This window comes from Ammospiza nelsoni, chromosome 1, assembly GCF_027579445.1.
Source record: "Ammospiza nelsoni isolate bAmmNel1 chromosome 1, bAmmNel1.pri, whole genome shotgun sequence".
NCBI classification, from domain to species: domain Eukaryota; kingdom Metazoa; phylum Chordata; class Aves; order Passeriformes; family Passerellidae; genus Ammospiza; species Ammospiza nelsoni.
Window position 1 is genome coordinate 10,750,137 of NC_080633.1, and position 23,397 is coordinate 10,773,533.

At 39.5% G+C, this 23,397-nt stretch overlaps 1 protein-coding gene across 5 annotated transcripts in view; it reads left to right on the plus strand.

Annotated features, from left to right (window-relative positions):
* The window catches only part of ZMYND11 (zinc finger MYND-type containing 11), a 106,065-nt gene that overhangs the window by 76,304 nt on the left and 6,364 nt on the right, over positions 1–23,397 (plus strand). For 4 of the 5 annotated variants that reach the window (XM_059489552.1, XM_059489577.1, XM_059489569.1 and 1 more), the window contains 11 exons: positions 1,129–1,290; positions 10,131–10,208; positions 10,566–10,658; positions 12,120–12,207; positions 13,308–13,363; positions 14,205–14,282; positions 14,827–14,945; positions 16,790–16,997; positions 18,857–18,925; positions 20,736–21,008; positions 22,112–22,297. In XM_059489552.1, the coding sequence (XP_059345535.1) occupies positions 1,129–1,290; positions 10,131–10,208; positions 10,566–10,658; positions 12,120–12,207; positions 13,308–13,363; positions 14,205–14,282; positions 14,827–14,945; positions 16,790–16,997; positions 18,857–18,925; positions 20,736–21,008; positions 22,112–22,297 (1,410 nt within the window). The remainder of the gene's footprint in view (positions 1–1,128; positions 1,291–10,130; positions 10,209–10,565; positions 10,659–12,119; positions 12,208–13,307; positions 13,364–14,204; positions 14,283–14,826; positions 14,946–16,789; positions 16,998–18,856; positions 18,926–20,735; positions 21,009–22,111; positions 22,298–23,397) is intronic. The other variant, XM_059489588.1, reaches the window with a different exon arrangement.

Below are 23,397 nucleotides of genomic sequence, written 5' to 3' on the forward strand. Positions count from 1 at the left end.
CCCAGGCACAGCATAATGAAAATCGGGCAAACGCCAGCTCTGGCAGTCAGTGGGAATTGCTAACTCCACCTCTACAACATGACATTAAAAATGGCTTGATCAGATTTTTATCAAGATAATGTATTGAAGAATAGGAGTAGTTTTTTTCAGAGATCTGAACCCATTGAAAAGTGACATTTGGCATGAAAAGGCATTGGGAGTTTTATCTGAGATATGACAGCTATTTTGTCTTCTAAGTGTAGAGAAAACTGTGGCATTTCAGATAACAAACATAAACATTTAACAGTGGCCACTGGCAATTCTGTTTGGTTTTAGAACTACAGATTCCTAGAGCAAAATTCTGCCTCCAAATTATATGCATGCTGCTCTCATTTATTTCAGCAAAGCTTGTGCACATGTTTCAAAGGTCAGAATTTGGCCGTTGGGGGTGAATTTTCAAGGAAGAGTATATTAAAGACACCTGTGCATCAGCAGAACCATATCCTTTGTCTACTGCAGAACATGTCAGGAATGAGCCCGGTGCTATTGAGCAGGGCAAGTGAAACATTTTATATGTTTTGAATTGCATTGGGATTGCTTAGCAGAAACATTTCTTGCAGTAATTGGTTCATGATTTCATTTATTTCTTGTAACTCAACACTTTGATGCTGAAAAGTTGTCAGTTTTAAGAGAGTAAAGACTGGAAGGGACTACCCTTCAGAAAATTACAGTTGAAAATATAATGTAACAATTAAACTGAGGGAAATAGTCCAAGAAAATAGGTATGGTCTGTTGAGGTGCACAAACTTTTGTTTACAATCTAATACAGAGAGGTCAACAAATGTTTTAGACAAAGGTAGAAAACAAACCCACTTTTCATTGTGGACAGAGCTCATATTTGAAATTGTAACTAATCAGACAATTGCAAAAATTAAAACTTGGCATTGATATTCTATTGGAGTTAGTGTGTATTAAATTGATGAAGATCTTAAAGCACATAGGTTTTCCCCTGTTTTTTAAACATTATACACTTCTTAAAAATGTTTATTATGTCTAATTGCTGCTGGATTTCAAGACATATCAATTTTGTTCTTAGTTCCTGCAGATTTTGACAGAATGTCATACCAAAATATTTTGTATTTTTTGTAGGACTGGGAAACAGAAAATCATGACTGGTATTGTTTTGAATGCCATTTGCCTGGAGAGGTGTTGATATGTGACCTGTGTTTTCGTGTGTATCATTCCAAGTGTTTGTCTGATGAGTTCAGGCTTAGAGACAGCAGTAGTCACTGGCAGTGCCCAGTTTGCAGGGTGAGTACCTATGAGATTTCATGTGCTGATTAGAGGATTGATATTCATTAATAGATTGATGAAGGTGTCCAGATGGTCTGGCCAGGTTATTGGGTAAAGAACTGAATGTTGAAATGCTGGTACATACCTAGAGCATCTGTACAGAGGTACCAAAATGTGGTGCATGTAGTAGATGGCCATTTTTGAAGACTCCAGCAAGTTTTACTTGCACAGTACCCTGTGCCAGAGTGTGCACCTGAGTGCAGTAAAGTGTGGGAACCTTCAACAAGAGTAAACACGTTGCTGTATAAGATGCTACTGTTTTTACTTAATGTTGTTTTAATGAATCATTTTTGTATTTTGATGACTTGCATTCTTAATATTTTATTGGAATGGTATTTCGTGTTACAAAGCCACAGTCATGTTACTGATGAGGTTAGAATCAAAAACATGGAGTTAAATCCTGCTTTTCATTTACTGATGGGGATTCTATTGGTGCAAAAAGGGCAATCTGAATTTCACTCAGGGCATCCATATCTATGTTGTTTTTTCTTTAAAAATGCTATTCTTATGCGTATGGCAGTGAGACAGCAAAAAGCATTTTTTACATACTTTCCAAGAATGGTCAGATATGTTGTGTGCGTGTCATTAGAAGATGAAACATTCTGGTCAGGATGATACCTGTTGCTGTTGTCATCTCTGTGTCACCTCCCCAAATGGAGCTCTTCACTAGGCTTCCTAGAGAGCTAGGCTCCCTTCCTGTGGAAGGAATAATGCACATGAATGTTTCAGATAAAATTGTTGCTACAGAAAGGCATAAAACTGTCACTTCCACTCTGCCTGGGATTGCTGGAGAGAGAGGCACTTCCTTTGCTAAAAGCTTGGATTAGCTGTGGAGCAGCAGAGTGACCTTAGGATGATCTGTGCTGCATGGAATGTAAGGTTTCAGGCACTTTGTGGGATGGGGAAGCAGTTGTTGAAAACACATGGAGTGTTTTGTTTCAAAACAGCACTTTTTGAATGCTGTTACCTTAGAATGAGTTACACAAAACCTGTTTTTGTTGCCTCAGATTGCTCTCAGGAGAGCAGGTTGCTCTCAGGGAGCTCTCAGGGAAATAGTAAGAAAATCAGGGCTACCTCAAGGAAGCTGAAAGTAATGAAAAGGAAGTAGTGGCAGGGAAAAAACTGTTTAGAATAAACACATTTACTGTATCTCTCCATACTGAATTGCTAGTATTTAATTTAGCTACTCAATATTCCCTCTGTTAAAAACAAAACTTATGACCATATATAGATTATTTACTTTCAGATTTTTAAATAAATCTCTTTAATAATTGTTGGATCTTATTACAAGTATTGATTATTCCTATAAATAGTTAAAATTAGGTAAACTGCATCCAGTCTTTACTGTAGTTTGCCAGGAATTTTAGATGATGCCTGGTGAAGGTAGAGACTGTGGATGGCTTATGCCACCTTGTGTATGAGGTGGTTTCATATCATTTATCTTGTAGCATGTCCTCAGAGTGGAAATGCTGAATCATTGCTGGAAATATGCTCTGATACATCAGCTTTGAGAACAGTTTGACTTTCACCATGAAGCCTTGAAGTCCTTTATGGAAATGATATTAAATAAATGTTTACCTTAAAAAGAAAATCCTGTGAAACTTGAGCAATGTGCTTTCTGCCTATCTTTCTGCATATTGGTTCCTTTTTTGTTATCCACATATTAAAGAGAGGTTTTGGGGACTCTTAAATGCTTCCTGCCCCAGAGGCCTTTGGCTTGCTTAGTGCCTCAGCTGATGATCAACCTATTTTTGTGGATATTGCCACTGTGAATGCCATGGCATCCTTTCTCCCCCTGTGCCAGCAGCTCTTATTTTTCTTTGTCATTAATTCAAACAGCTTCAAGCCCTAACTCTGCAAACCTGGACTAAGGAGGCTGGCACAGTCCCTGTAAGTGTGGGAGGCAGCATCCTTGTGTCAGAAGTCATCCTTCAGCATTCTGCTACTTTCTCCCCACCCTCCTAGGAAATGACTGCTCTAATTTCATTTTAAAAGCAAGAAAGTGGCCTATATTCAAAAAACTAATAATGTGGAGAGAGCCCTGGTTGATGTCCAGAGGGCATAACAGAGTTTAACCATCTTGCATAAGGGCACTGTGTTATCAGCAGTAAATAAGTATCTTAAAGAACAGTGATAGCTGGGACAAAGAGATACATATATTTTCATATTTAATTCTATAACTGGACATGGCACTTCTCACTTGGAGATTTCAAAGCTCTTTATAAAAATGAAGTAAAAATATGTTTAAAACATAATATATTGGGAGAAATAATCTGAGAACATTTCATTCTTATGTAAAGATTGCTTCTGTAATGCTGCCAAGTTCAGCAAGACTTTGGATTTTTCCTTTCACAATTGCTGATTGTATTAGTTTGATCAGCCAGTGCAGTTTTTATCTTGCACACTTGGCTACTCAGAAATATTTTATAAAGGCCATTGCTAAAGATTTGTTCATAACTTAAAAAAATGTTTTCTTCCCATATAATTTATAACAATCCCTTTTAAACCTTGTTCTGAACTCTGTTTGCCTGCTCGTGGTTTTTCTCCATTGCATCCATAAACAACAATGTTCAGTTCCTCATTTATTTCTTTTTTTAAATTGATGGTACCACTCTGAGTATTTTTGTAACCTATATAACTCTCAGCAGGAGTCAAAAGTCAAACAAAGTTCAATTCAAACCACATTGCACTGATTGAAATTTTTCCCTGACTGTTGACTAATCATTGTCTTAAGTGAAATAAATTGGCATTATCAGCAAAATTCCTGGTAGACAAGTCACAAGAGAAAAACTTAATATAGAATGAGCTTAGAGATTACATTTTTCACTACTGGAATAGTCCATTCCAGACAGGGTTAGTCACCTCTGTCTCTGAATGATATAGGAAACTTGTACATTTATTGCTTTTCTTCAGTCATAAAAACCAAGGGAATTAATTTTCTTCAGCTGTTAATTTAGTACCTAAAGACTACAAAAAGTACTGCAAAATTACTAATTTTTTGGAGGGGGAATAGATATATACAAAATTATGAATACGAGAATTTTGATCATGTTGGTTTAACTGACTATTATTGTTTCTTGTCTAAAAATCCAAATTTAAAAAAAAATAAGAAGGCAAAATTAAGCATTTTGATATATCATTTGTCACAGAGAAATAATTTTGATTCATGAAACAGAAGGAAAGAATTAGTCATGTGGCTTCACTTGACTACTAAATTTTTTTATAATCATCTGATGATAGATTGGTCTTCCATCTATGTTCTTTGCAAGGACTTAGAGCCAATTTACCTATTATAGTGGGTGCTCCAATATTCCTGGGGTTTATACATAGGAGACCAAAGTAATCTATATAAAATAGAAAAAAATCTATGTAAATAAATAAATAAATAAATCTATATTAATATATTAAATACTGTTCTGGGAAGTATTCTATAGATAGGCTTTCTCTGAGTGCTGGTACTGTACTGAGCATTTCCTAGGGTACATAAGAATAAACCATTATGCAGTTTACAATCAACTTCAGACAAAATTTGACAAGTGAGAATGACAAGCAGTGGAAAGTTAGAAGCACAGGAAGATGGAGGTTACTTAAGTGAAGTTTTTCAAGCGCTTAGATCAGTGGGGTTTAGGTACCAGCTGTCAGTCAAGGTGGTCAATGTCAGATGCAAGGATGGAGGAAAGAATTTTTATAGGTTTATTTCATAGTGTTATGGTAGGAGTTTGAGACCTGGATGGGGAAACATATTCCTGAAACAGTATTTGGTGTGGTCACACAAATAATAATCCTGGATTGGCGGGCAAAGGGCAGTCCTAGTGTAGGACCAGTTTTAGCAGCACAGAGCCCACACCTGTGAGGTGTTGGTCCTCACCAGTCCCTGCCATGCACCCTGGAGTCAATCAGGGAGCTGACAGAACTGGGCACTGCATAGCACATGCTGAATAAAGGATAAAGGAATTTGTGCAAAGCTGTGAGAAAACTGGGTAAGCCCCACTTAGAGCCTCCTGCCACCTTCTTTGTGCAGATAAAAGCATATTTAATTCATATGATGCTTGATATTCAGAAGGTGCTTAATGCACCATACATGTAGAAATCAATTTGTGGATTCAGCTGTAACATTTCCAAAAGCCCCTGATGCTTTAAAAAGTCTAATTTTACTGCATCTGATCATGAAAGAGGCAAATCTCAGGGCACCTTTTGCTCCTGCAGAAGCTTTTCTGTGTGATGCTTAGGGCACACAGTGCATTGGTTGCTCTGAGACCCATTCCATGTGCCTGCATACCTTTCTTAATGGTACAGGAAACCTGAGGACCTGAGGGTTGAAAGTTTGAGAGGGCAGCAGAGCAGTAAAGCTTTCCATATGTAGCACCAAATTCCTCTGGCAATTTAAACCCTAAAAAAGTCCAAGGGCCAGTGTGTAAAGCCAGAAGTTTCTGAAGAGCAGTGGTGAGTGTATGTCAGACTCATGCTCATAGTTCCCCTCTGCAAATAGACCCCTGGAAACCTGAATTGCTTCTGAAAATGGAACTGATGCCTTAGAAACATATATCTGTCATTGAGCAGCCTTCACATAATCCATCACTGAACTGAAATGCAGCTCTTTGATGTATGTATACACAGGACAGGTGAGAGAGGAAGGGAAAAATATTCATTAATGGGAGATTACAGGGAAATGGAAACCTCTTTAAACAGTGCAAATGTAATTTAAATGCCTATAGCTAGGCAGAATGCTGGCACTGACACCTTGCATTTCTTAGAGTTTTCCTATTTTTTTTTTCCTCTTCAAATGAAAGATTGCAGCAACTGCAGCACAGTGGCCACTGCCACCCTGGGAGCAGAGAGCTAACTCAGAGTGCAGAGGTTTGTCACTTCCAGCATGCCTGGTGCTGCTGCAGGATGGAGTGTTTCTGGGAAGTGCCCCTGGCTTCTCCAGCCTCGTGTGGTTTGAAAAGCCTTGCAGTGAAGCCCAGCACTCTGAGCATGTCAGAATTGCTAAATAAGTCACACCTGCACAGTAGCAATATATTGCTACCCTCTTGAACAGCTAGGCAGTATAATTAATCTGGAATATTGAATATACAGAGCAATGTAACCTTGAGGTTCCAGCTTCTAAGAAACAGATGTGCTGCAGAGAATAAGGCTCATAGGAGGTATTTCCTGCACCCACAAGAAGACAGTTAGGCTGCAGGCTTGGCCTTTCACCTACCAAATCTCAATAATCTTCTGCATGAGGATTGCTATTAGGAAGGTTATTACTTCACTCCTTCATACCCTGTCTAAACACACAGGCCTGACCAAGTCTTTCAGTTTCCCTTGATTCAGAGCAGGTTTGCCACTCTCTCTAGAGCAGGGTGTGCCTGAGGAGTTGTCCGTGCTGCAGGTGAACCCCAGCAGGCAGCCAGGCACCACAGGGCTGCGCTCCCACGTCCCCTCAACTCCCAGCTGAGAAAGAACACAAAACAAAGGTGGTGCCAGGCAGTCACTCCCCACCCTCATGGACAGATCAATGCCCAGACAGTTCCTGAGTTAAAGATGGCTAAATTCCCCCTAGGCTCCCTCCTCTTCCTTTCCATGGCTGAGCACGAGGTTACATAGCATGGAACACTCTTTGGTTAGTGCAGCTCATCTGCTCTGTTGGGTCTTCTCCCACCCTCTTGGGCACTCCCCAGTCTGTTCACTGTGGGGCAGAGTGAGAAACTGCCAGGGCCTTTACCCTGTGCTCAGCAGGAGCTGCAACATCCATGTGTTACCAACACTGTTTTGGTCACAAATCTAAACCACAGCACCATACCTGCTGCTATGAAAACCATCTCATCCCAGCCAAACCTGGTACAGTCCCATATTAAGACAATTTATCCCACAAATAGGTCTTGTAAAAGTATAAGGATCCTGACATTTTGGGGGCTGGATTGAATCTCAGCAGGCTCCTTGAAACAAACTTGAACTTGAACAAGGTTTCCAGTAGAGTGTTTTAGTAGATCTGACAGGGAAAAGAAAGTGGATCTTGCCACTATCATTGTTTTTGTTTCCTGAAAGTAGGAAATTAGAAGACCTAATTTTCATTTATATTTGCATCTATATCACTCTGCCTACAAAGGGGACCTGAAAGAGGGTATATTATCTTGTGTCAGCAATATAAATAGATTTTATACAAATCATAGTCCCCATCTAGTATTATCTATTTTCCTGCTTTAAGTGGCTCTAGGTTGACGACTCTGAGAATTCTACAAGTCTTCAAAATACAAAGGAGGGTTTTTTTTATTAAAAACTTATACATTTTCCATTATAACTTCCAAAGAATGTGTGAATGCTACCTCCTAAATGGCTAATTATTGTTGAAAAGTGAATGAAGTGCTTGAAATGTAACTGGCTTTCTACAAAGGGTGAGCAACCTTGCCATAAAAAGACATTTTGCTGGCTCATAGGCTCCAATTTCCTAAATTTATTACCTTTCAAAATTTAGTAGAGGAACATGGAGATCAAGTTTTTCTTAAAATAAATCAGTGTAAGGAATTGAAGGAAAAGTGGAAAAATTAAAAGTTTGCCAGAATTGGCAAATAAATTATATCATTTTCATTGGTGCTTAAGATGATATTAATTGCTGACATCAATAACCATACAAAGCCAGCCATCTATCTTTTCTTATGATCTCAAGGATAAGACTGTAAACCATCCATCTCAACAGTCTCTTTCAAACTGTCTTGCCCAGCAAGGCATGAAAAATGGTTCACATGAATTCTGAAATACTTTCAAAGGATGATAAATTCCAGAGCCATGTCAGAAAAAGAGGTGTAGGACTAGTCAGTGCATGTGAGTTTTATTGTCTCCCTATAAGTTTCAGTCTTTTAAAATGCTGTGTCATTAGCAAGCACACAGCACTCCAGTGCCTGAAATGACAAAATGACAGCAGTGTTTCATAATGCAGATAATTTAATGCACATTTGGGTTTTCATTTGCAGTGGCAATGTTGGTTTATGAGAAACTGAGTAGGTGATTTGAATTCCAGCAGAATGCACGTTTCTCCTGGTAGTCAGAGTGAAATACGAATATACAGAATGTGATTCAGACATATCGTGCAGGATAAATTCTCTGTCAGTCCACAGTTTGGAAGGAAGGCCAGGCACCATTAATATTATGAAAATAATACTTAAAGGCACTGTAGGTTTAGAAATACCTGGGGCTGGCCCTTCCCACAAGAGAGGTTTTCCCAGTCAGGAGGAAGGTGTAGTGTTGTTATGCACCATGCAGGGTCTGAGTAGGTTGGTGACTGAGCTGGCATTTCAGCACAGTTTGTAATGATTCTAATTGCTGTTAAGCAATCAAATGAGCAGCTTTGCAGGTAGTGCTGTGCACAGTTTTGTTTCAAGAAAGGTAGTAAGTACAATCCTGAGATGTATAGGTTACAAGTTTGCTGTAGCACAGGGGAACAGCCTGTGGTTTTCAGTGTCCTCAGTGTCTTGCAGGAGGAATATAAACAGGGGAGACACAATCAAATCCTATCAGCTTTTTTTGTGCTAATGTGTAATTTTATTCTTGCCAAGTAAATTTGTAAAAGCAGGTGCTCTGTACTCAATGTCTGTGAGCCCTATGTCCAGAGTCATTAGAAGTAATTCAATGAAAAATAGCACGCTTCTAGTGACAGATAATTTTTAAGCTTCCTTTATTTACATATTAGAACATGGATTCATTTTTTTCATCTGCACAATTATGTGGCTCTTGCTAAAGACCATCAGATTTTGAGGATGCAGGTGTAACTGAGCCAGTTTGGTCCACACAGTTTGCACACAAGTGGTGAAGCGAGGCATGAGAAGGGGAGAGCTCAGCCTGGCAGTCAGTGCACAAGGTGTGAGGAGGAGTCAATGCCTTGCAGGAGATGTGAGCAGTTAGAAGCACTTCAGGATAACAGACCTGGAACCCAGGCTGTTGTTTCACTGTGCTTTTGTTTGGGAGAGCTACTGGAGGTAAAAGCAGGGAGGAGGTAGCACTTTGCAGGCAGCTGCTGTAGCTCTGCAGAGCTGTGCACAGGGATTGGAAAGGCTGCTTTGTAAGAGCACTTTAGGTATTTGCAGAGACACCTTCTCTCTAGCAGCACATTTTTGGTATGGAGGATTCCCACTAGCCTGGTTATACTTTGAAGGGTGGGGTAAGTCTCTATAATAATCTAAAATGAGAAGGGAAAACTCTGGACCCCGAACTGCTAAAAAGTAGTGATCTGTGTTCCGGAATCTGGATTAATTTTTGTTAAGGAAGAACCACAAAACTCCCAGATTGCTGTTTCTTGAGCAGTAAAAAGTGCTCTGAGTTTCTACTGGCTAGAGCCAATTTGTCTTCCTCCCAGATGGTGTCATTTTGCTTAGTCAGCACATAATTTGTAGATGGTACAGGATATTATTTTTTAAATTATTTCTTATTTTACTAAAATTATTAATGCCTTGCTAATAAAAAGACCATTAAATAAATTTTCAGCTGCTCCCTAAAATTACTTTCTTCGTTGCTTTATTCTAATTAGACACTTTTTTATGAGAGGTTTTGACAAACTATTATGGATACAAGTGGAAATAAAACTTGCCATTTTTCTGTAGCTAAGTTCTCAGCGCAGACATAATTCAAAGTAACAGATATGGTGGTAGTGGCGTGTTAGTGTTACTAATTTCTCAGAAAATATTTTCCCTAAGAAATAGTGTTTTATGTGATTCAAAAGTTACCTTTTCAAATCAAGTGTTAATGCAGAGGAAATGTTTATTGGCTGGATTTTGAAGTGAAGTTTAAAACACTGATATGCTGCTGTTTTTCTTTGGCAGAGTATCAAGAAGAAAAACACAAGTAAGCAAGAGATGAGCACATACCTGCGGTTCATCGTGTCCCGGATGAAGGAGCGGGTGAGTCTGGGCTGGGGGCTTTGCTCAGTCCCTGCTGCACTGCCCAGGATCATTGTGGGAGCTGCCAGAGGGTGGTTTTTATTTCTCCTGTCACAAGCATTGTGTGTGTTTTCACACACACTTCCCAGGCCCTGAGGTTTGGATCAGTCTCACCAGGTTATGCCATGGGCCTGTGGCTCCTCTGACATGGAATTTTCAGGTGTGAGACAAACCCAATCTCATGGGTTGTGGATCCCCAGTTGCCCTTGTGTAGTACCCACCTGAAATATTCCAAACTATTGCATTTTCTAATCCCTTTTAATGTGTTTTCAGCAGATTCTCAATGCAATAACAAACGCTGTCTCATGGTCCTTTCAGGCTATAGATCTAAACAAGAAAGGGAAGGACAACAAACACCCAATGTATCGAAGGCTGGTGCACTCAGCTGTTGATGTTCCTACTATACAGGAGGTAGAGTCACTTGCTTTCCAACTTCCACACTGGTTTTGGTGTCTTTTAATAGTGAAAATTTGAAAAGTCCTAATCCTGTTTAATTCTCTTTGTGATCAGTATTTCAGTATTGTATCCAGCATTAGGTATGGAAGCTTAACATGTCAAACTTTTCCTCATAAATAGTTAATTGAGTAAAACCATTTTCAGTGGTTCCTAGTTTCCAGACATAGGGTATCCTCAATTCCTTTTGTACTAAGGTTACACTAGCATCTTCAGGTAGCTAAAATCTTCAGAGAAATTACTGTTTAGCTAAATCAATGAGTATAGACTCAAGTGCCTGTGTGTGCTTCTCTGGCCCAATGTTTCTGGCCACATTCTGATTTCAGTCACTATGCCCTTGTGTGGGTGTCAGCTTTATAAACATCTGAATGATTCATAGAGAACCAATCACTTTGTTGATCATGAAAAACCAGACTCACCCAAAACATCTGTTTTGCATTAATTGTTCCAAAAATAAAGTACTAATAAAAATATTGTCCCTTTTTTCTGAGCCAAAGGTCTGATCATGACTCATATAAATCAACTGCACATGACCATAATAAACAGCATATTCATCTTTACTCATTCCTGCAACTGGATTGTAGGCAGTGCTGTGGTATATCTTGCCCTTTGCAAGCACAGATGTGAAGAGCCTTTGTTTTATTATTAAAATGCACAAATAAACAATAGCTTCACTGACAGTTTTGGAGACCAGCACTGCTGCTTTCTAGAAGTGCTGGCAACACTGGTTGAGCCTGAAAATAGGCCAGGTCTTCCTTTCCCTCTGTCAACTTCTCCTGCTTCCATAGAAGGTCTTTTGGCTCTGACAGCATTCTACAAGCTGATGTTTTGTTTGATGATTGGAATTGTCATAGATGTTCTTGAGAGAACCCAGCTGAAAACACTTTATTCCCTATTGGACAAAGCCATACTAAGAAAATCAATTGCATGGCTCCATGTAGGCATTTTTTATGAGTTTGGAAGACTGGGACAATCAACTTTCATCAGATAACACAGACTGTCAAATGAAGATCCTGGAAGCTCAGTCCTGAAAGGCAGTCAACATTGATTTGAAACTAGCTGATATTTTAGGGTACAAAATGTTCACCTCAGGGAACACATTTCAGTTTGAACAAATGTTCTGGGCCACACCTTATGCTGCAGCTCCTGCAGCTTCACCTTGTTTCAACCAAGAAAATATTTTTTAAACTTGGTCAAGTATTAAAGGATCTATTTTACTTCTGGGCATTGCATAAAGGGCAGCCAAAGCTCAGGTACTAACAAACCATGTCAAAGAGCTGTAAGTATCCCTTTTGTATGCAGGAAAGGCAGTGTCTGATCTGTGTTGCATAATGCAGACTCCTTTGAAAGCTTCTCTGCATAAAGCAGGTAGAGCACTTTGAAGAGTTTTCTCACAGCCTTGTGTTCTCTTTTGTGTAGAAAGTAAATGAAGGAAAGTACAGGAGTTATGAGGAGTTCAAAGCAGATGCTCAGCTGCTTCTACACAACACAGTGATTTTCTATGGAGGTAAAATACTACATTTACTGCTTGCCTTGTTTGATATGTCTTTATTTGTAGGAAACTCACAAGTCCAGGATGAATTTGGTGTTAAGTAGTCTTAAGTGTGAATGAGGTAATTTGAAAGCCCTTAAAAATCAAAGTGCATAAGGACTTTTTAGGGTCTTTTCTGGCCCACCTACTACAGTAACTATTTTCATCCTCCCTGAATAAACCTCTTAGTAAGAATTGCACTCTTTCCATCCTGCTTCTTCTTCAGCAAAGTCCTAAGTCAGTCTATACTGCAGATTTTTGCCAATATATGTATGTTTTTCTAGGGTAGGGTAGGGTTTTCTGTGTTGTGTCAGCAGAAACATATACTATGGACATATTTCTTTTACTTTTGGGCAATATCTGCCATATTGTGACAGCAAAAGTAGCTACATCCACACCAGGAGTGTGCTGCTAGTGCAGTGTGGAGGTACAGCCATCAGAGAAGCTGCCAGGCACTGGGAAGGTAATGAGTGACTGATTGGAAGTCAAAAATCCCCACCACCATGCCCAGAAGCTGTAGCCAGCTCCTGTTTTCAGAGCCACCATCTCAGGAAGGGTGTGGTTGCCCCATCAGGGGCACTGGGAGGAAGGTGGCACCAGGAAATGCAGCCCCAGAAGATTCACAGTGTGGCTGGTGGGGAGAGATGTGAATATGCCAGGAGAGGAATACAGGGGTGTAAAGGGAAACTCAGTGATCAATACTCTGTGAAGCATCACTCAGGGCACGGAGCTGAGAGGAGATGTTTTAGGATAACTGCAGTGTGCCATTTAGACACAAGCAGAGAAAGGAACTGAACCCATATTAAGAGCAACTGTGTCTCCCTGCTGCTGCTCCTCCTCAGATGTGTACTTTCATTGTTCAGTGTAAAAGCAGTATTGTGGCATATAAATATGACACAGAAAACAAATATTGAACAGATTGTTAGAAAATTTTAAATGGAAGGGCTGTCCAAGTGATTAAATTATATTTTTTCTTCTTAAGAATGACAATTATAGCATGAATGTCACAGCTGCAAATCTTTGTGAGCACTGTGATCATACTGTGATTGTTTATACCATCTATTTTTGATTTACAGCGGACAGTGAACAAGCTGATATAGCAAGGATGCTTTACAAAGACACCTGCCATGAAGTAAGTACTACCAAGTAACTAAGATGTGACCAAGTTACTTAATTTTCATTTCAAAACCTGAGAAATTATTCTTCTTATTACAAAATTAAAAGCATGTGGAATTGAAATATAAATTTCCTCCAGACAGTCTAGGAGCTGATTCAGAATTCCTTTTACTTTTTCTTTAGGTTTTTGTTGTTGGTTGGATTTTTTTGTTGGGGTTTTGTTGGTTTTATGGGTTTTTTTCTTTTTGCAACTAGATGATAATTTTAAAAACACTGGTATTCAAATTTCAGTTTTGAAAATAATCGAGCAATACAGATTTGGACTAGAAATAATTGAACTTACTAATATAAATTGAATCTTGGACTTTAAATAATTGTACTTACTAATATAAATTGAATCTGAGGTGAGATTCCTACTAAATTCTCTAATTGTCATTAAAAAAAAAATTGTCATCATTCTCCATATTCAAGGGAGACCAAAAAATACAACACAGGAGCTGGCACACTTTCTCCTTTTGTACAGTTGAATTACTTCTTTCACAATGTACTTTAAATATTTGATGAATTTTAAGAACTGTTCTTTGCATTTCATCTATAATAGACCATTAATATGTCAATGAGTCTTCTCCCTCTGCCTGGCTTTTCTGTAAGATGAATAATGTTTCTTCAGGTTGTCTTTCAGCCTCTCACAGCCCACCTCAGTTTCACACCTTTAGTTTGCATGGACAGAGGTAACTCCACCAAATTAGCAAGCAGGGCTGAAAAATTGTACTACTTAAGGGAGAGGGATGCTACTGAAATCACATAAATAAGATTTTTTTTTTGCTTATTTATCTTTTTTCTTGTTTGTTTTTCAGCTGGATGAACTGCAGCTTTGCAAGAACTGTTTCTATTTGTCAAATGCACGACCTGACAATTGGTTCTGCTATCCTTGTGTATGTTGCTGACACAGATTTTTATTTGTTTGCTTTTCTGTATGAAAGCCTGCAGTTTTGGTGTCATTAATGCATTGAATATTCCATTTCACAGGGCTGGTTTCAGAAGCATGGTTAAGACTCTGTAAGCCTGGATATTTTACACAAGTGAAGTGTTGATTGAAGTTCAAAGCTGTAACAATATAGGTTATAAACCTTGGGTATCAGCCAGTTACAACAGTTTCACAAGAAAATAAGGAGCTTACAGAACTAAAACTCTGCTCCTGAATGAAGCTAGAAAGACAAGTTAATTTTTGGGCTGCTTAGGATCTCTGTTTTCAATAGACAGTTATACCATTTTCAGACTTTGCAGTTTTAGGGGGTTTTTTTAAGTTGATCCAAGCAATCTATCTAACAAGGAAATGTAAGAAGATAAAAGTGAAAATAGCACTAGACACAAACAGTAACCAAGCTCTTAAGGTACTTGCATAGTGTTACAGCAGAATATTTGTGGGAGATAGCAATATATTTCATATCCACTAATAAATCCAACTTCTTTTTCTAGATACCTAATCATGAGTTGGTTTGGGCCAAAATGAAAGGCTTTGGGTTTTGGCCAGCCAAAGTCATGCAGAAAGAGGACAATCAAGTTGATGTTCGCTTTTTTGGCCATCACCACCAAAGGTAATTTATTAATTCCATGTGCTGCTTTTTACAAACAATATTAAAAGAATTTATCTCATCTGTCATGTTGTAAATCCTGGCATAGCTTTAGAAGTTGCCAGCATTAGAAATACTGAATGCTTTGCCATGATTGTTTCAGAAAACCTAAGTTTCAGTCTAACACATCTGAAGTGTCCAAATTCGGTGGCTCAGAGGTTCTCTTTCCACAGTTGCCAGAAGGATGTTCCTTAATGCCATTTTAATTAAAGACAGTAAGTGAACTTAAGCTGTTTCTTCAAATGTGTAGCAGTCTCCTGATCCAGGCCAAGGTGAAAATGGGACAGAAATGTGCTCCTTCTACCAGCACTATTGACTTCAGGCAATTTCTCTTTTGAGCTGAGGCACTACAATTTTGTGGTTTGGTACCACGATATATATCACAAATGTTTGTGTCTCACTGCTAGAACATTGACAGGCCTCCTGCTGGGAGCCAGTTTGCAATTTCAGAGAATCCCTCTTTACACTGGAAACTTGTCTCTTAGAGATCAGCTTTTGGTTCTCTCTCCAGCTGGTTGTTCAGCATTTGGGAAGTTTGTAGCTGTGTGACAGTGGATGTACTGGTTTGGATTATTTTACTGTTTTATTTATATGCCTATAATGTGAGGAGAAGAGACATTTCTAAAGTAATTCATGGTTTTTGGGAGATGATATATTTTGGTGCATCCCAAAAGGACCTAGACAATTCAGTAACAGTGTTTTAGTAACTGTTTATTTAAATTGCTTTCATGTAACTTGCACAGTATATAACATCTGTCACTTTGTCTACGAGCTGCCAAGACTTTCTAATGTTATAAAGTAAGTAAAGGATCTTAACTGGTGCCTCAGTCACAGAATGCTTTTACCTTGAATCTGTTAATGAATACAGTTTATTTCATTAGTTATCTTTGGCTTTAAGTTTGAACAGTTTAAAATTACTTAATAAAGTAACCTGGAACCTGTGGGATGAGGTGCTTGCCACTTCTTAAATGTGTGCTGGTACAAAAGGCAAAGGATGTTTAACTGCAGTGCCATTGCTTAATTACTGTGCTGGGCTTGGATAAAAGGCCCAACTTCTGGTTGGTGTAAATTGGCATTGTTTTTTGTCTTTACTCAAATTAAATTTATATTGTAAGAATCAAGAATCTTTTCACAAACATGTAATTTGTTGAGTATTTAATCTGTTAGGCAGATGTGCATAGCGTTGACTCTATATCCAGTGTCCAATGTTGCCTGGTGGTTGGTATAACCTCTCAGAATGTCAAGACCTGCCTATCTTACTCTCTGAGGATTCTCTGAACACATTTAAGTCGACAGAGTAACTTTGGAACCATGTCACTGGCATGAATTCAGTCCAAATAAGCATGAGAGTCCCCATGGAAGTTCAGTCCTGATAAACAGGGGCCCAGGACACAAAATGTTTATATTCAAGGTGAGGAATTAGTACATTCCCTGACAATTTTAGGAAAGAGGTCAAGAGCTAAATTGGATTAGCATATGAACCTCCAGTAAAAAAATGTTTCTGTGTCTGAGTCAGGGCATTTAACAAGAGAACATGTAAGAGATGGTGCTGGGGAAGGTTTGTGGCTCATCAAAAATGAGAGAGACTTTAAGCCATAGCACCAACAGCTAACAAGTATTTATAATAACAAAAATGTCCAACAGCATGCAGTCCATTTGTTCAAATGTGTTGAGTTTAAAAAAAAAAAAATCAAAAAGGAATTGTCAATGATCGACCATTGTGAAAAACTTTTGAAGTCCCTTTCTCAGGTTGAGATCCTTCACCTGGTTTTCATGTTTCTGAACTGTGTGTTCTGTGTATTCACAAGGGCCTGGATCCCCTCTGAAAACATTCAAGACATCACAGTGAACATCCACCGGCTGCACGTGAAGCGCAGCATGGGCTGGAAGAAGGCCTGTGATGAGCTGGAGCTGCACCAGCGCTTCCTCCGCGAGGGAAGATTCTGGAAATCAAAGAATGAGGACAAAGGGGAAGAGGAGGCAGAGTCCAGCATCTCTTCCACTAGCAATGAGCAAGTGAGTGCTGCTGCAATATTAGCAATTGGGGAAATTCATTAGAGTACAAAGTCAGTGTCGTTTTGATTAATGTGCTGTTAGTTAGCCTTGTGCTCTGTCTGCAGGTTTGTGAGGACAAGAGGGTTTAAAGATTTATTCTCCCTATCACTTGTTCCCCCTTATTATCCCTATCTTGCTATCAGTAATAGCAAGAATTTAGATTTTCCTTCTTTCCTCAGTTTCTCAAATGACCTTTGTGAAGTTTCAGAGTGTTTGTCATGTACAGCACCTTGATGAGACAGATCAAGATTTCTAAAGTTAAACAGGAATGCTTGAGTTAAATGTCACAGATATCAGATGGACTGCAACAGTGCCTTCTTGGAGCTCTGTCAAGGGACAGCCCTGTGGCTGCTCAGCCTTTTCACAGCTGGAGTACGTTCACTTTGAGCTCTATTCTGCCTTCAGATCCACAAGTTACACCAGCCATGACATTTTCAGCAGGTCCAACTGAAGTTAGGTGCAAATGTTGCACTTGAGGACCACGTGACCAGAAACTGATTAAAGTCATTAAAAATAATTCTGCAAAACAAGAAAAATCATGTTGTTTTAACAAAGAGCACAAATGGCCAAGATCCAAAACTTTGCATTTCCACATGAAAATTCCCTTATCATAGCTGATCTTTACTAATCATTCATTGTTCAAGAGGGTGTTATATATTCACTACTAGTGACTTGGCAGTAAGATTTTCATAGTTTGCAGGATGCTTCTCTGTATTTTTGGCAGCCCTTTCCCTGGCAACATCTTTCCTCATTTAAAACCCCTATCCTTTCTCTAAGTCTGTATTTAAATAAAAAAATCAGTGTATTTTTACCCTCTTCCTTTGTCCTTTTGTCAAACAGGTCTATCACCCAGTCTGGAACTAAAAAGTTTATTGAAACTCTATGTTGTGGTGGGAGGTTGTTCCTTAGCAATGCTGGTTTAGGATTTTTTAGCCTGGTCTGCTTAGCTAACCCTTTGTAGCCCCTTTATTTAAATTTGTGTGTGCGATCATACAACAGCCTGTGGTAAAACAGGAAAATAGTCACAAATAAAAGAACTGGTATTTTCCCTTTTTTTTTCAGAAGTGTCAGTCACAGGGTCTGAAGTGTACATTTACATATTTTCTCTTCAATGCCAACTATTCTTCCTTGACTTGGCTAATGCTTATACCTGTTTTACTGGTTTCCCAGAAACAGGAACACAGGAGTAGCCATCAAACTCACTGTTCTGCTGTAGTCTGCAATATCCTGTTACTAAGACTAGCTAGTGCTAGCCATGCTTCAAAAGCAGGCATAAGAACTTCTCTACAAGCACTGTAAGATAATTACCATCCACTTAGATTTCATCCTTGTTTCTACTGTGAGACTGACTTTTATTCTAAAGCATAAAGTTCCATACTCCTCCAGTAATAATCCAGTCTAGGTGATCTTACCATATTTACATACTTATATTCTCTTTGTAATCACTGCTGTTTTCTGGCATCCAAAAAGATCTGATTTCTAAGTATGGGTCACTGATATCAGAATATCTCAGAAAACTGTTTGAGCTTGTGTGTGCAATGAAGAAAGGAATTATTAAGGATAGTTTAGCAAGTGCATGTTGAATGGCAGAACTTGTTCTTTAATTTTGTTCCTTCCTGCAGTCATAGTCATCAGTGATAATGTAGGAAGTTTATTGTGTGCACTTCTCATTTAAGAACATTTCATTAACATTTCCATTTGATACCCTAAATAATTGCAAATAATCACAAATAAAAGGCATATCAGTCATGTTACAATGAAAGCCACTTACATTTACTGATTTTTGGGTTGATTCAACATGCTTTTCTTAATTTTCATAGCTGAAGGTTACTCAGGAACCACGAGCAAAGAAAGGACGACGTAACCAGAGTATGGAACTCAAGAAAGAAGTGAGTTACCTCAATTACTGTGTTTGTAGAGATAGAAAAGTGCAAAAAGTCTGAAATTTTAATAGGCACTCCTTCAATTTCAGTCACCTTTTAGTGATGTTACAGTAATAGCCTTGGCAGTTCCAGCCCCACAGCTTGGTACTCCCTGCTAACAAGTGTAATTGTGCCTCCCACATGCAAGCAATGTGTGTCATCATTGGAATATTCTGTGTCGTGAATAAAAGCAAGCCAGCTTACAACATTTCTTTTTTAATAACTTAATTCAGGATATCAGCAAGCCCATAAACAGCAAAAATTAGAAGTGCAATCAGGACTATTAAGTTTATGAGCCACCTTACCCACTTTGTCTGCAGGGCTTCCCTGTGTATCCCGCTTGCGGGATCAGGGAGCCAAGGGCTGCGCTATTGCTCGTGTACACGAGGGGGCACTTACAGAGAGAGCCGTAAATCTCTTCCCGAGCCGCCAAGGACTCTTTCCTGGCCTCCTTCCAGCTGAGAGGAACGCTGAGAAACATTTGCACATATGTGTGTGTTCCCTGCCAGAGGGCTCGGGATGCCCTTGCAGAGGAGGCTGCGGGGGCTGGAGCAGCAGAGCTACAGAGGGACTGGAGCAGCAGAGCTCTCTGTAGAGCAGAGCTCTCTGTGGTGGCTGGAACAGGGACAAGGATGCTCCTCATTCCCTGCCTCCCTACTGTACCTGATCCTGCAGGAGGCAGCCTCATGGATGGGGACAGTGACACGCTCTCTGCTCCCTGGGGCACAAACTTGGTTTGAGTGCAAGATTGGCAAGACATCCTCCTGTAATCTTCCTTTCTTACTCTGTTTTCTGTCAAGCAAATGCTGTAATTTGCTTCATATATTTATGTCTTAACATTTGCCTTCTTAGCTCTGATCAGTGATCCAGAAGTCAATCAGTGACCTCTCAGAGAGTAATTGATTGCAAAAGGGAATACACAGTCAGCCTTTTGAATGTTGTGAGCAATGCTTCATCACACAGACAGGCACTAAGTCCAGTCCTGAGCAAGGCTTTGTCTCTACACTGCTAAATGAGCAGTAAAAGATCTAACTTTAATTTTAAAAAAATTGTTTATGTCTTCAGACACCTCAAATAGCAATAAACATTTCCAGGAGTATAACGTCAATCTGTTCTAAAGAGCAGGAGCCATTGGTGTTACATTGTAATAACACAGGCAGCTGAATTCAGCACAGTACACTACAGTAACAGGGACTTCTTTCTTGATAATTGTGTAATTATACAGAGCCTCTGTGGTCATCAAGTCTCGTTCCATATTATTGGAAGCAAGACGTAGGCTCTCATTAGCCTTTGATCTTCAAAGGACCTTTGAAGTTCTGATCAATCTTTGCAGCACTTCTGTGGAGTCAGTGGAATATCACAGACTCCAGGGCAGCCTGTTGGGTCAGAGTAAGCCCAGAGTTTGCCAAAACAATCCAGGAGCCTTGGCCATGCAACTACAGTCTCTTTAGGCAGAATATTGTGGGGGAAAAGTATCTCTAGCAAACCTCTAGCAATCCCAAAGAGTCAGCACAGCCTCTGAGTTTTTTCATACTTTTGGGGAGGTGAGGCTGGCTGAAGTCAGAAAAGCCTGACCCAAGAGCCTGCCCACTCTCAAGTTGGTTTTCCACAGGAATCCCACATCCCATTAGCACTACAGGTCTTGAGCAGACATCTTTCATATTAATTACACTGATATTACTCACATAACATTTTTTCTTCAGGGGGACCTGAAAAGGGAACAGGTTGACTTGTTCTATGTGGATATCTGATTTACAAGTTTGTTCTTTCTCTGCAGGAGCCAGAACCTGAAACTGAAGCAGTAAGTTCAAGCCAGGAAATTCCCACAATGCCTCAGCCCATTGAAAAAGTTTCAGTCTCAACTCAGACCAAGAAGTTAAGTGCCTCTTCTCCAAAAATGGTGCATCGAAGCATCCAGACCAGTAATGATGGAGTGTGTCAGAACATGTGCCATGACAAATACACCAAAATCTTTAATGATTTCAAGGACAGGATGAAAGCTGATCACAAAAGAGAAACTGAGAGAGTTGTGCGAGAGGCAGTGGAAAAGGTAACACTTGTTGAACACCACCTACCCTGGGTTGAGGAGAGGAGATTTTGGGGATTTCTTCTTCTTTCTATTTTTGTAACAACCTCTTTTACCAAAACGAATAAAAAATGTTTTCCAAAGAGACCACATAAAAATAGTCTCCATTACTGTTTTTTTAGACCATTTCTATACCAACAAACCTACTGTAAACAGCAAACTCTTGGCTTTTTTGATTCTTGTCCAGTGAAATCAGTTTGTGATCCAAAACTAAAACTAATTGTTTCATTCATTCATGAGTATCTGTTTCCAAAGCCTTTCTCTCCCTTGTTAAGTGTGATTCTAAACAATGTCATTGTTTAACTGCTAATCGTAAATAATTCTTCTTTTGCCCATCTTCTGACCTAAAGATCAAATAGGGTCACTGAAATTTGTTTGAATTTTCTTATCTAATAATAACTTGTTTAAAATTCAATGTCTAAGCTTGACCTGGTCACCTTTGGCTAGAGAGAGCAGGGCAATTTGGAGGATGATTTGTCTGACCTCTCTTAAGTACCTGTCTTAAGATAAGATGAATTTCCTTCTGGATGAAGGACTGTGAAATGAACTTAGGGAGTTCAAGTGTTAATCCTGTAGGATTAAGACATCAAATGTTTATATACCTGAGCAAGGGCAGAGGAGCCTCACTGACAATGAACACTAAAATAAATAAATACCTCTTAATGAACTCAGGGATGTTCTATTTTGTATTTTCCATTGTGCATTTGCTGTAGATTTATATGCAGTTGTAGATTTGGAGAAAACAAAATATTTTTAAAGAGAAATTAATAAATTTATAAACCGATTGATCAAATTTATAAACTGATTCAGCAAATATGCATAGAACTTACTTAGCTGTTATTACAGATGCCTAGCAGAGGAGAAATACAGTGACATTTTTATTTTTATTAAATCTGTTTTTGTTATATCTCTAATTGAGCAATTTTTTATTTTCTAAATAGGAGAAATCTCAAATTAGGTGACCCCCACCTGCATCAGTAACAGAGATTCAAAGAGTAGAGGTTTAAGTAAGACACTTTTAACTCCAGGAGCTGTCCCTTGATTGTTTTGCTGTCTGTGTTTGGCAGCTGCGCACGGAGATGGAGGAGGAGAAAAGGCAGGCTGTGAACAAAGCTGTGGCCAACGCACAAGGAGAGATGGACAGAAAGTGTAAGCAGGTAAAGGAGAAGTGCAAAGAAGAGTTTCTAGAAGAAATTAAGAAGCTAGCAGGTCAGCACAAGCAACTGATTTCCCAGACCAAGAAGAAGCAGTGGGTAAGTGTCAAAAATGTGTCACAAGAGAGTTAAGTGGAAATGTAAAATGCATCCTGCAGGAGTTGAAGGGGATTTCTTCCTTGCTTTTAACTGCACTGCTCTTTCACTGCTCTTTCAGCATTAAGGCTTTCTCCTTCATATAACTGTTTCAAATCTTCTCCAAATTTCAACTTGGCATTTTGATTACTTTCCATCTTAATTTGTTAGTGCTAACAGCAACATTCTCTCAAGTCCAATCAGATCTTAGTATCCAAAATATTTTTTTCTAAATGCTGTTTTACTCTGTATAAGACATGCTTTGCATTATGTTCACACTCCTTTGATCTTGAGACCTCAGAGGGTACAATATCTGGCTGCATCAATTTAGATTCCCCTGCTAATAAGGCTGTTAGTGATATCCTTTTGGCCTTTTCCTCTCCTTGCTTTTTCTAAGACACGCATTCTGAAATGTATTCCTCTCTTGTTTGGTCCTTAAGTGCAACTCTGCAGCACCAGCTGCAAAAACCACGTTGGTGTGCCCTCTGGAAAAGTGAAAATAGACATCTAACTTACTGTTCTGCTACACACAACAAACTTCCCCCTGGTTTTATTTGGATTGTGGTTGGTGTTTTCTCAGGCTGGAGTGTTCCTCACACATGGCTGTACAGCACCTAGCCAAACACTGCAAGAACCATAAACTGTGCTGCTTGCCAGGAGCAGAGTGCTGGTGGAAACTGCTCTGCCCAGGAGCTGGGACCTGGCACACACACAAAGTCTGCTATTCCTTTGTTAATTTTCACAGAACAGGGGAGCAAAAGCCATCACTGAGGAACTCCTACAGCACTGTGACAGTTGTCTGTAACACACAGGGGTGTGGGCACAGGATTGTAGCACTGGTGGGGCTGGAGAGGGGCAGGAGCCTCCAGGAGATGGCACCAGCCAAGAGACAGCCAGTCCTGCCACCCCCTGCAGCCCCATTTGCCTTCTGCTCTAAGGGGCTGTTTGCTGCTGCTCAGCCTCATTAGTCCCTGTGCTTACATGAAACAATGGGCCCTGCAGGGAAAACTCTGCTCTGGAGAGGAGTGGAAAAAATACTCGGGCAAGACAGTCAATCACTGACT